The sequence below is a fragment of the Crocodylus siamensis genome, chromosome 4, assembly GCF_052110815.1.
Source record: "Crocodylus siamensis isolate JL-2025a chromosome 4, ASM5211081v1, whole genome shotgun sequence".
Taxonomy (NCBI): domain Eukaryota; kingdom Metazoa; phylum Chordata; order Crocodylia; family Crocodylidae; genus Crocodylus; species Crocodylus siamensis.
In genome coordinates, this window is record NC_143398.1 from 58789191 (window position 1) to 58802360 (window position 13170).

Genomic DNA, 13170 nt, shown 5'->3' on the forward strand with positions numbered 1-13170 from the left:
ACTCTTCCCAACTCTCAAGTCATCTGTGTTTTTATTAATGATTTATTTAAATATACTGGTTCAACTTAGCAAGGGTGGTTCAGGTAAAGACATGTATTCCTCACTGAGCTGAGTAAAACAATCAAAGAAGATTCTCCCTCCTACATAGCAACCTAAATTCCTGAACTTCTCTTTTTCTGGCCCTTTCCTAAGTATTTAAGGCCTGAATTCATCCAGTTAAGCACTTAAACACATGCTTGTATTTCAAATATGTGGTTAAATCCCATAAAGCCTAGACTTGGGCGAGCAATCAGGTAGTATGCTGAACAGAGATGACTGGTGAAAAGGAAACAGTTTGTGATATTAATTGTTAACATTTTCAAGGATAACCACAGACCTTTGCTTGGCAGTGAGCAAAGAAAAAGTTGAAAGTTTTTCAATGTTTTCAGGCAATGATACATAAATGGAGGTATAATTTAAGTATGATACCCACAATGCTAAAATGCAATTAACTGCAGGCAAAGCATTAGCATATACTAACCAGTCACTTCTATAACCAGAAAAAGATTCTCCAGTGCGAATACTGGACGGAATTTTATTGTAGAAATGATTTCTGAAATGCTCACTTGAGCAGGTCTGTCTTCTGGGCTACAAAATAAAATTAAAATTAAACAGATCCAATACTAAATCTTTAGCAATGAAAACATGTTGATTTACAGAAATACACCAGTAAAATCTCATTTAGATAACAATATTGAGGCATCTCACTGGCTATATAATTAATCCAATATTGGCTTGCAGTTAAAGCCAATTAAAATCTGTTTTTTATTCTCAAATAATTGAATTTAGTCTTCTTTATGTACCTTCTTCACAAGGCAATTTTAATTTTTCAAAATATTCTCTAGCTTTGGCATATAAAAATATTTAAAATAATACTCTCTTGAATGTTTTTCAATCCTTTTTTGTAATTCCTTTAACAAGTGTGCCAAAATGTCTGTATACCCCATACACTAGGACATGCTCATAATGGTTAAATGATGACAGGTTTTAAAAAAAGTTTAGGTTAAGAAAACTTATTTCATCATTGATAACTCATAATAATACTTCCATTGACCTATTCTGGTAAAGAAGTATCAAATTCCAGCACTGGAAAAAGGAAAGGCTTGGTTACCAGCCTGCCTCTGAGTCACTATTTAGTAGAGAGACCCTAAGGAGACAGTTGAAAAGCACAGAAGACTTTTGGGTATAGACCTGTGGATATATAGGGACAGACTTATGAGGCAATACATGCAACTGGGCTCTGCTTTAAAGGACTTAGAAGCAGAGAATTCTGCAACAGGCTTCTCAATTTGTGTGTCAAACCTCAGCAAAAGCACACAACATCACTGGACAGAAGCATACAGCAATTCAAAGGCTGAAAAAGGACTGGATTATGATGGTGAAAGCATAAGAGACACTTGAGAAGGAAGAAGCAGCTGTTTACAAACAGGAGACACTAGGATAGTGGGGGAGAGTTGGACAAGATTTTAAGAGAAACCATGAGTTGAGGGTCCTGATCTGTGTACTGAGACAAGATCTTCCCAGTGATTCAGTTGGGGCAGGAGGGGGCGGGGGGCGTGGACAGGTGGATGGATGTTGGTTCAATGCATCTCTACAACATATTCCATGATATTTCCAACAAAGAAAAAAAAAAAACTGTACACATACTCAATTCCTCCAAAAAAATTGTAAATCAATACCAACCTCATACTCCTCTAACACCATTTGTACTTATTCATCATACCAAGTCACTGTAAAAAGAGTTACTGTGGTTGAGGTCAGGATTAGATTTTTTTTTGCTTTGTTCTGGTCCAATTCAACAGAATCTGGTGTATTCACTGTATAAGCTGGTAACATCAGAATTGTCTTACAAAGACACAGAGCTTATGAGTGACTGGGTAACTCAATGTGGGATATTATAAAATGGTCACTACTTTGCACAAACTGCAAGAGAGTTATTATGCATTTGTGAATTTTAACTCTAAAAGTATTGTTTTTTGAAAGGTAAAAAAAACTCAATTCATGTAATGGTTTTTGTTAGATACAGTTTTCTTCTTGAAATTTACTTTGTAAGTCTCCAAAAATTTACCTGACCACTGTCTTCTCAAATATATCTTAGTTTATTAGAATTTAGATAGGACACCTGTACTCTATTACATGTTTTATACTATTTCCAAAATTCCTCATTGTACACTTGGAGTAATCCAACAAAAATTTCAACCACTCTGGCAAACTCCACAGAATATGCACACCATCTTAAAAATCTGGTGGGGGATGGGGAAGATGTGCTAGCTGTACACCTTGCTGGGGTCGTTTGACCCCAGTACTCTTTCCTGCTATGGCGGGGGGTCGGACTTGATGATCTGCTCAGGTCCCTTCCGACTCTAGAAACTATGAAACTAAGAGGAGAAAAAAAAAAATCAATGTTTCTCACTTGCCCAACAAGTGTATCACTGATTAAAAACGAAAGATTTCTTGTTCACATTCTTTGAAAAGCAGTGTTACTTGAGGAAGAATGCCCCACCCCCTAAAAAAAAAATCCTTTAAGACAGTGGTTCTCAACTTTTCCTGGACTCAAGGCATTCCTTGTCAGACTTGAGACACCCCTCTATAACTTTTTGTTAATTGAGAGGCACCCCATTTTGAAAACTAATTTATTACAGGGCTTACCACCTTGCAGAGTGGCTGGGCAGTGGGGGAGCAGCTAGACAGAAAGAGCCTAAGTCTGCCCTTACTCGCTTATCGGTTCACACGTGTATCTCTTCACATCACCTGCAGCACCTTTCAAAGGATTCTGTAGCACGATGGGTAACCCAACACCCTGACGGAGCATCACTGGTTTAGAAGTACGTTAACCAAAGCTATCTTTTCACACATGGGTACCTTTGAAGGTACTATTCTTTAATAATACTGTAAAACCTCTGCCAGTGTAATAAGGGGCATTTAAATGTTTCCTGAGATCACTGGAGTCCTGACCCAGTTGGAAATCATTTTAACATCAGGCAAGCTTTAACTCAGGGGTGTCAAACATAAGCCTGTGGGCTGGATCAGTTCACAGAGGAGCTCTGCTACCCAGCCCCTGGTGCTGCCTGGGTCTGATCAGACCCACATAGAGCATGGCCTGTGCCCATGTTGCAGGGCCAGACCCTTCTTCCCCCTCCCTACAACCTTCCCCCAAGAAAACCTGATCCAGTGGCTGGTCCAGCCAGTCTGAGACCCATGCTGCATGTGGATCCTGGACTACCTGAAACATGCTGCATGCTGCAGTCTAGTTGAAGCAGCTGCTGTGCTGTGCTGTGCTGTGCTGTACATGGTGGCCATCCCAGCCAGACTGCACTACAAGCAGCACCTGCTCTGACATGTGCACCACACACAGTGCCCACTCCAGCCAATCTGGGACCCACCCTGAACAGGTGTTCCCTAGTGCCACATGCAGCACGGCCCTGGAGTAGGTGGAACAGGTGCTGCATTGATGTACAGCCCCAAAGCTGCTGTGATAGCCACCACAAGCAGCACAGCTGCTGTCCTGGCCAGACTGCATGCTGCACTCATTCCAGCTGCTCTGGGATTTGCATTGCAGCATGGGTCCCAGCCTGGGTGAAGCAGTCACTGGATTGGGTACACCGAGGAGGGACTGGGGGGGTGGGGTGGGGGGGTAAACAGCCAGAGATTTAAAAAGAAGTTTGTGCAACACTGAATTGGTATACATGGTAATACTGACCTCTGCACATGCTACTCTGAACTTTCATAGATTTATAGATTGTAGGGCTGGAAGGGACCTCAGAAGATGATCAGGTCCAGTCCCCTGCACCAAGCAGGAAAGACAGTTGGGGTCAGGTGACCCCAGCAAGGCAACTGTCCAGTCTTCTCTTGAAGATTTCCAGGGTAGATGACTGCACCACCTCTGGAAGGAGCTTATTCCATGGTCTGGACACCCTAGCTGTGAAGTTTTTCCTAATGTTGAGCCTGAAACAGTCTTCAAGGAGTTTGTGACCATTACTCCTAGTTTTCCCCAAGGGTGCCCTAATGAACACTTGTTCACCAAGCCCTTGATGTACACCCCTAATGTAGCAGTAAGTTGCTACCAAGTCCCCTCTCAGACTTCTCTTTTTCAGGCTGAAGAGTCCCAGATCCCTCAGCCTTTCCTCGTATAGCTTGTCGTGCAAGTCTCTAACTATACGTGTGGCCCTTTTCTGGACTCCCTCAAGCTTTATCATGTCCTTGTTAAAGTACAGCACTTAGAATTGGATGCAGTACTCCAGCTGCAGTATTACCAATGCTGAGTAGAGTGGAAGAATCACTTCCTTGGTTTTGCTGGAGATACACTGATTGATGTATGCCAGAGTATTATTACCCCTGCTGGCTATGGCATTGCACAGCCGGCTCATGTCCATACTGTGGTCTATTATTACCCGCAGGTCCCTTTCATTCGTAGTGCTGGTCAGATTGGCACTGCCAAATTTGTAGGTGTGCAGGGGATTGTTCATCCCCAGGTGGAGCACTTTACATTTCTCAGATGTTGAACTTCATCTGGTTCTGATCTGCCCAGCTTGCCAACCTGTCTAGGCTACAGATTCAGGCAGACCTATCTTCAAGCGTGACCACGCTTCTCCATAACTATGCGTCATACGTGAACTTGGCTAGTGAGTTCTTCACCCCCCACATCCAAACCACTGATGAAGATGTTGAATAGTACTAGACCAAGACAGACCCCTGCAGGACACCACTGGCCACTTCTCTGGGTCCTACCCCACAGCCAGCTTCCTACCCACTCAACTGTTGAGCAATTAAGCTCACAATCCTCCAGTTTTCTCATGAGAACATCCTGGGATACTAGATCAAAAGGTTTTTGGAAGAAGTCAAGGTATACAGTGACAACCTCCTCTCTCTTATCCAGGTGGTGAGTTATCTGATCATAAAAGAAGTTGAGGTTGGTAACACAAGACCTACCTGCGACAAAGCCCTGCTTGCTGTCATTCAGAATCGTATCACCCATAGACTCCTTAATGAATTTTTCGAGGATTTTCCCTGGGATAGAAGTTAAGTTAATTGGCCTATAGTTAGTTACCCAGGTCCTCAATTCTCCCCTTCTTAATGTAACCCCTAACTTAATGTAAAAGACTGCAAAAGTTTTTCAATTAAAACAAAGGGACAGGAGAAAACTAAAATAAAGCACCTCTCAATTTCAATTTGTACAAAGTTCTTTGGAGAGATTATGTAACAACAGGGTTACCACCTTTACCTGAAAAACCTAGAGATGTGTGTCAGGGTTTTCTCTTTTTTTAAGTCTTCCTGGGAGACACTGGGTGCTGGCTGCAGGCTGAGGATTTTGAGTGGGCTGTGCCAATGCTCCTGCTGGGGCTTACAGTCAAAGGGTCATGGCTAGGGGACCTTGCCCCTCTGCTCAGGATCAGACTGCCCGCCCTATATGGGGACAGGAAGGAATTTTACCCCATGGACAAATCAGTACAACTGTGGCGAGTTTTGCCTTCCTCTGTAGCCGGAAGTATAGCCCTCTGCCTGGGATCTCAAGTGTATAATCAGGTCTAGGCAATTATTTGGGCTGGGCAAACTGTTCAGTGCTTGACTGAGTGTGTGCATGGGGTCTCCACAGAGACCAGCCTGGGACCCAAGGGCATGGTGCACTAGTCTGGGCAGATTAGATCGGGCTACAGGAGAGTGGGGAGTGGTATTTGGGAGTGGGAGAGGCAAGCAGCGTTGGGATCATGGGATGGTGAAAGAGTAGGGCCATCCCAGCACCTTTGGGGCACAGTGGTGATCCACTACATGAACATCCCTGCAATGGGTTTCATAGTTTCTAGGGTCAGAAGGGACGTGAGCAGATCATCTAGTCTGACCCCCTGCCACGGCAGGAAAGAATACTGGGGTCTAACGACCCCAGCAAGATGTGCATCTAACCTCCTCTTAAACACCCCCAGGGTAGGAGCCTGCACCACTTCTCTTGGAAGTTGGTTCCAGACCCTAGCCACCCTGACCGTGCAGTAGCGCCTCCTGATATCTAACCTAAACCTACCCTCTGCCAGCTTGTGACCATTATTCCTGGTCACTCCTGGCGGTGCTCGGGGGAACAGTGACTCCCCCAATGCCTGATTACCCCTGACTAGTTTATAACAGGCCACAAGATCCCCCCTCAGCCTTCTCTTTTGGAGGCTGAACAGGTTCAGGTCCCGTAGCCTCTCCTCATAGGGCCTGCCCTACTGTCCCCTGATCATATGAGTGGCCCTCCTCTGGACCCTCTCCATGCTGTCAACATCTCTCTTGAAGTGTGGTGCCCAGAACTGGATGCAGTACTCCAGCTGCGGCCTGACCAGTACCGCATAGAAGGGGAGGATCACCTCTTTGGACCTGCTCGAGATGCATCTGTGGATGCATGACAAGGTGCAGTTGGCCTTCCTAATTGCCTCTCCACGCTGCCGGCCCATGTTCATCTTGGAGTCAATGATGACCCCAAGATCCTTTTCCGCCTCCGTGCTGACAAGAGGGGAGTTCCTTAACCTGTAGATATGGTGCTGGTTGTTCCTCCAGAGGTGCATCACCTTGCACTTGTCTGTGCTGAAACCCATCCTATTCTCGTCCACCCACCCTTGTAACCTGTCTAGGTCTGATTGTAGCCTGTTGCATCCTTCCAATGTGCCCACGTCCCCCCACATCTTAGTGTCATCAGCAAATTTGAACAGGGTGCTTTTTACCCCCTCGTCCAAATCACTGATGAAGATGTTGAACAGCGTGGGCCCGAGGACCGAGCCCTGCGGAACCCCACTGCCCACGTCCCTCCAGGTTGCTGGTTCCATGGAGACCCTGCTCACCCACTCCACATCCAGTGCTCCCAGCAATGGGTGCAGGGCAGAGAAGCTAGAATCCAGGCAGCAGAGACACTGGCAGGGGCAACTAGAAAGTGAGGGTGAGACCCAGCTGCTGTAGGGGCTTCCAGGAAGCCAAATCTAGCCATTGCCCCTGCCATGGCCCAGTCCCATGGACTACAGCTCCTGGTATGCCCAAGAGCTGCATGCGGGGATAGGATGGGCTGTGTTCTACACCAGGTGGTACCTCTGTGCCTAGCAGGACCAGCTGCATACACCATGGCTTGGGCTGCCCCCCATGCCTGGGCCAGGTGGGACCAAGGGACCTGCCACAGGCCAGATATAATCACTGAGTGGGCTGGACCCTACCAATGGGCCATATTTTGCCCACCCCAATGTATATTAACAACCCTTTACAAAAGCAGGACATTGGCTGCTGTTGTCCCCTGCTTTAACCTGTGGCAGATTAAGGTGTATTGTGTTAGGGTTGACAGTTTTACTAAGAGGTTAGATTATGAATCTGTATAGAAGGGTTTGGATAAGGATGATCCCGCCTCAACAACAGGATACAACAAATACTGGAACTGTATGCAGGATGTTCTTCCATTCTGCAGCCACATTTTAGGGAGCTAATCCAGCAATAAAGTCTTAATTCCCCACATCAGAAGCTTCTCAAATGACAAATGATTTTTTTCCTCTGTAGGACTACAACCCCAGTCAAAAAACCGAAGGAAAAACCTGACATGAAGGGCCACAATGAGTTAAAAAAGAGCTGAAGCTAAATGCATCCATCCTTACAGTTTCCAAGGCATATAGGCTTAACAAATGGCAACCGAAGAGAAGCCAACCTCAAGCACAAGACACCAAACATGAGTCTCACAAAGTAGTAGGTACAGAACATACCGCTGAAATCGGGATATCTTCTATCTGCCAAAGATGCTCAGGAATATATATTATGCATTTAGAAACAAGTGTCAAAAAGCAACTGATTAAGAAAAGGTTTCTTGGATAAGAAACCAAGAGAAACTAGGAATAGCGTGAAGGCCACCACAACCACAGCTTACGTGAAAAGAAAGAGGGACAGACTGAGATTAAGGCTCTTTATGGCCTCCATTCCACATCCTTGGAGTAATGTTGAAGTGAGGGAAGAGGAAGATGGTAACCAATATTCTCCAGATACAGTTTATATTTGTAATTAGGCTAAGTATGAACACGAATGATTATTTACATAAATTACTTAATATACCTATTATTTAAGGCACAAAATAACCAGAGTACCTCATGCATGGCATGAACAATGCTTTTATTGATACACGCACACAGAGCAAAAAACAGACACTATTTGCCAGACAAATGGCTGACTAGTTTAGCTATGCATGTTTTCAGTATTGGGGACCGTTTATAAATTCCCTGATTTAGAAATGGGAATGGCCAATCACTCTCTCTCAAGAAACCAGAGCAGCCTTGTTATACATCAACAAAGCACACCACTACTTAACTATTGCAGGTAGATTGTGAAAAGAATAGATTCAATAACCACCAGTATTTTAAATGACTGGCTCTTTATTAAAGGTATATAGTTGTGTTAGATAAGGAACACAATGGTTATTTAAAGAAAAAAAGTTAACTAAAAAACTTGCAATTTTCTATTTCCTGTGTACATTTAACTAGAATTGGCAAGACAGTCAACTGACTGCATATTTTTGACTGGTCAAAGATTATAGCAATTTTACAAAAAATACACTTTTTTGTAGTTTTCTTGACAGAGATATGATTTTTTGACACATTTATTAATGGAAAAAAATCTATGCCTTGTATTTGACTGGTTAATTGACTGAACCTTACTTGACCAGTCAAATACCGAACCCTACTTTTAACCAATATATTTTTACACATGCTGTTTGAACAAACCTTGTTTATCTTCACAGATGCAGTCTTCTTTCTTCTGTCATCAGTGGAAATATCACCTGTGGAAAAATTAAACTGATAAATTTCTCTCAATTTAAAAAATACTTATTGATGCAGTATTAAAAAATAATAAACAAGAACACTGATACAGTATTAAAAATAATAAAAATCCGGTATCAAATCAAGTCCCCTCCACTCCTAAAGGAAAGGTATAAAACAATTGATAGAGAAGAACCAGGAAAATATTGGGAAGCATTTGCAGAGGAAATTACTAAGAAGTGCTGCAGTAACAAGAATGGAAAATGAAAGAGCCATTCATTCTTTAAACCATATAAAAACAGCATCGTGTATTTTTACTAGCTTAAATATATATTCAAGAGAAATTGTTCAGAGGCCAATTAAGATGCTACTGGAGCTAGTCATCTATTCCAGACTCCCAATGCTATTGAGCTGAAAATGAAGAAACCAGATTATCTCCATTAGAATTGTGGAAAATGGACCAACTGCTTGTAGGCCACAACTATTCAGCCAGATGCCCCATGAGAAGCAGGAGCTGCCCAATTCCTCTGCTCCATAACTACATGGGAGCTACTTAAAGGTCCACAGCCTGGTTACAGCTGGCAGATGCATAATGGGCTGGATCTGAGGAATTTAATCCCCAACTGATAATCCCCAACTCCATTATCGAGCTTTCTGCCATGTAGGATCTTGAATGTCTACCATGGCAGGACGCAATCGTTGTGAACCAGGATTAAATTCCTCACATTCCATTGAACAATTAAATAATCATCTGCCTAGCTTGCTTTGTTTTCACCTGTAAAAAGGTAACTAAAAAAAACCCCAACATACTTCCTAAAGCTACTTAGCATTAGGAGTGGAATATTTTTATTACATTGTTGTACCTGCCAACAGAATGGTAAGTGGGATGAGACGTAGGTGCAAGCACTTGAGAACAGGTAGGAAAGAGACCCATGAGACCATGTTTCTATTTAGTCATGACCAGAACTACAGCAAAGCTTGTGAGCCCATGGATTACTAATAAATGATAAAACTGTCAAGATAGAATGCCAATTCAACAAGCTGTCTATGCATATAACTTCTGTTGACAACAGACACTTCTGAGGATATGAAGAGTCACAAGAAAAATGCAATGATTGGGAAAAGTGCTGTCAATGTGTAAGATTTAATCTCTTTGGTTTACCAAAAAGGCAACTGTGAAATGACTTGATTATAAATGTATAAAAACGTACATAGGGAAAAACAGTACCATCTGTAAAAATGCACCTCTGCTATAACACTCTGAACCCCATTACTTAAAAGACCTTTTTCCTGGTTATTCTCTATCAGAGGTCCCTTCCGGCCTTACAATCTATGAATCTATTGTTTTATGTGTTTCCTTTAGGAGTGGAGAGGACTTAATTTGATAATTATGCTATCAGAAACTCATTACATTTTGAAATCCATTCAGCTTTAGTTAAGCAGCATGAGAAGGCGTTTAAAGCTCACTTCCGGTTAGTCTCATTTCCTTTGCGGAATTAATTTAATGATGCAATAGTTGGGTGAGGCTCAGGTGTGCATTCTCTCTCTCTATGTATTTCAACTGTGGAAAGAAACACTCTTTGCTTCTCTCGCCACACACACACGAAACACTCTTTGCTTCTCTCTACACACACACACACACACGCGCGTGCACACGTGCGTATGAGAGAGAGTCTTTCCACAGTTGAAATAGCTCAAAAATATATCCAATAGGGACTTAATTTAAATTTTAAAAAAAAAAGAGTCTATAAGCCTGGGAATTTGGGAAAGTTTTTAAAGTTCCGATGAATTTTGTAAAACAAATATCTTAAAAAAAGGAAAAAAAAGGAAAAAAAGAGCAATACTCCTACAACACGCTAGAGTTGGAGTTAATCAGAAAATGTTACCCAAAATGTTGCTAATGCATCCCAGTTCTGAACTGCTCTAACTTAATTGCAGGTTTTTCTGCAAGCAGGGACTAGGGTGAGTTATGATAGGTTCTATAATTGTTTTTTCAATCCACAATACAAGAAATCCATTTAATTCATAGATTTACTGTGATTTAAAGGGAAAATGTTCACAATACTGTTTTGTACGTTAGCACAGTTCTATTACAGGCAAGTATTCTTGTGATATATTTTATTGGACCAAATGTATAGTTGGGAGCATGGGCAGATCTAGGATTTTGAAAATGGTGTGCAAATGGTGTGGTGCATTGTCACATTTAACACAACACATTTTTTTCCAGTTACAAAGAAACTAGAAGTTTTACTAATAAGCTTGGGTCCTAGGGCTATATTACTCAGTTTAAGATGGAAACAAAAAATCTTTATTAGAATGTGTATTCATTTACTATATCATATATTACACTGAGAACACAAGAAAGTAGGCAAAAATAGTAAAAGGATATTGTTTCATTAGTCCTCTAGTCTTGGAAATTAAATGGACATCTCTTTCAGATTCATAAAACAAAATTTAGCCTTCTGGAACTTCTTGATAGTGCATCCAATGCTTCACTGAAAGTTATTTTCACACCCAAGTTAATATTCCCCCTGAACATTTCCATACCTGAACTATTTGACGCTAGAATTACAAACAGTCTGTAGGGCTCAAAAATAGGAACTGCATCACCAGGAGCAGCTACCAAACGATAAAATGCAGAAGAAAGGATAGCTTCATTAGTAAAACTATTAAAAGTTAACACCTGGTGAATGAAGAGTTTAGAAGGAATCAAGTAGATTGTAATAAAAGTCAGCTGACTCCCTCACTTCTACCTGAATAGAAAAAGCTGCTGCCACTGCCAGACAGCTGGGTTTAAACTCTGGGTGGGGCAGGAATCAAAGGGAGCTTAGACTGCATGATTACACGCCCCCCCCCCAACCACCTCTGGTTGAAAGAACTGCTGGACAAGGTTTTTGGGTCTCACATGCCCTTCTTCAGGTCTAAGGCTAGACAGGAGTTCATTTCTAGCACTAAGAATTCCTCTGAAATTCTTATTGGTAGAAAAATAGCCCCAGAGCTGAAGCCTACATGCATTCCAGTCCCTTAGGTGGAGTTGTGCAGATAAGCTCCCCAGCCAGGCAGCACTCAGCCACCCTCATCCTTAAGGGAACCCCATTAATGGACACCCTGCTCTCTCCCTTGCCTTGGGAAGGAGACAGGCTTATTAATTGGTAGGTGGCAGCTGCTGAAAAGCAGCTACTGCCATAGACCACCCAGGGAAGGTTCCAGCCCCAGGAGAATGCCCCCCATCCCACCAATAATCTGATTGAAGACCCTTCTCCTTCAGCTGGAATCTGCTCTGGGAGGGCTCTCCCACAAAGAAGAATGCTCCACTCCCTGCCATTCAGCTGAGCTAGCCAGCAGAATGCAGCAGGGGGAATTTTTCAGGGCAAGGTCCTAACAGGCCTCCCTGACAGCCCAGCCCACCCAAGAGCAAGGTGTCAGAGCACCAGCATTCTCCATCCCTTCCCCCTTAAAGGGAGGGAGGGAGGGCGGGAGGAGACTCAAAGGACTGTAGGATACTGGGTGTGCTGCACACTCAAGAAAAGTACAGATGTTCAAGTTAGACTGGGAGGAGGGAAACCTTCTTGATAAGCATCCAATCTAACTACTCAGAAAAACGAGCAATCTTTCACTAGAAATCCCTTGAATGGCTGTGTGCTCTCTTTCCAAACTGGGAAAAATGCTTTTCTCCTTGCATAAGTGTAACACTTGTTCATGGCTTAAGGAAAAGGTAAGTGAAATATCAGCTAAACGGTATGGGAAAGCCTTCAGGAAAACACAATCTGTTTAGAGGGATAGAGGGCAGCTGTGAACAAGGAGCAAAGAGGTGGTAGAAGGAGCCATTACAAGTAGAGGTCTACTCAACTCTCAGCGAGACAGCAAATTTTGCAGCTTGGTTGTAGCACAAAGCACTGATTTAGCCTGAATTTTCTAGTGGCCCTGTCCCTTGCTGCTGACTGGTGGAGAGGCACATACCATATAACTATAGCAGATTCCACAGAAAGTAATTATATACATTTTAATATTTAAATTTATAACATGACAATTTAAATATATGATAACTTATAGCATCATAATTTATTATATGTAGTGTTCTACAAAAAGTCTAGAAACACTCATTATTGCTAACTTTAATAGAAACATTTTCACTTCAAGGACTGTTCCTTCACTTTGTCCATGCTACTAGCAGACTAACTCCATCACATGATCTAAGGCTGCAAGCGACTATCGTGTTGTCTTTGTATCGTGGTAAGCACTGGGACTTTCTAAAACAGTGTAATATATTAATACAATGGGGGTTTTTCAGGTTGATTTTGCAGGAAACTGTGGCCAATACGATTGCAAACAATGCTGTCTTCTGCAGTTTCTGTGAAAATCACAAATTAAAGCAGACCCCTAA

At 42.6% G+C, this 13170-nt stretch overlaps 1 protein-coding gene across 1 annotated transcript in view; it reads right to left on the reverse strand.

Moving 5' to 3' along the window:
* Nucleotides 1–13170, reverse strand: part of SCAF11 (SR-related CTD associated factor 11) — a 79108-nt gene that overhangs the window by 27816 nt on the left and 38122 nt on the right. Inside the window, exons 7-8 of the mRNA XM_090042394.1 lie at nucleotides 8751–8806; nucleotides 521–627 (exon numbers count right to left, since the gene is read on the reverse strand). Coding sequence (XP_089898520.1) covers nucleotides 521–627; nucleotides 8751–8806 — 163 coding nt within the window. The remainder of the gene's footprint in view (nucleotides 1–520; nucleotides 628–8750; nucleotides 8807–13170) is intronic.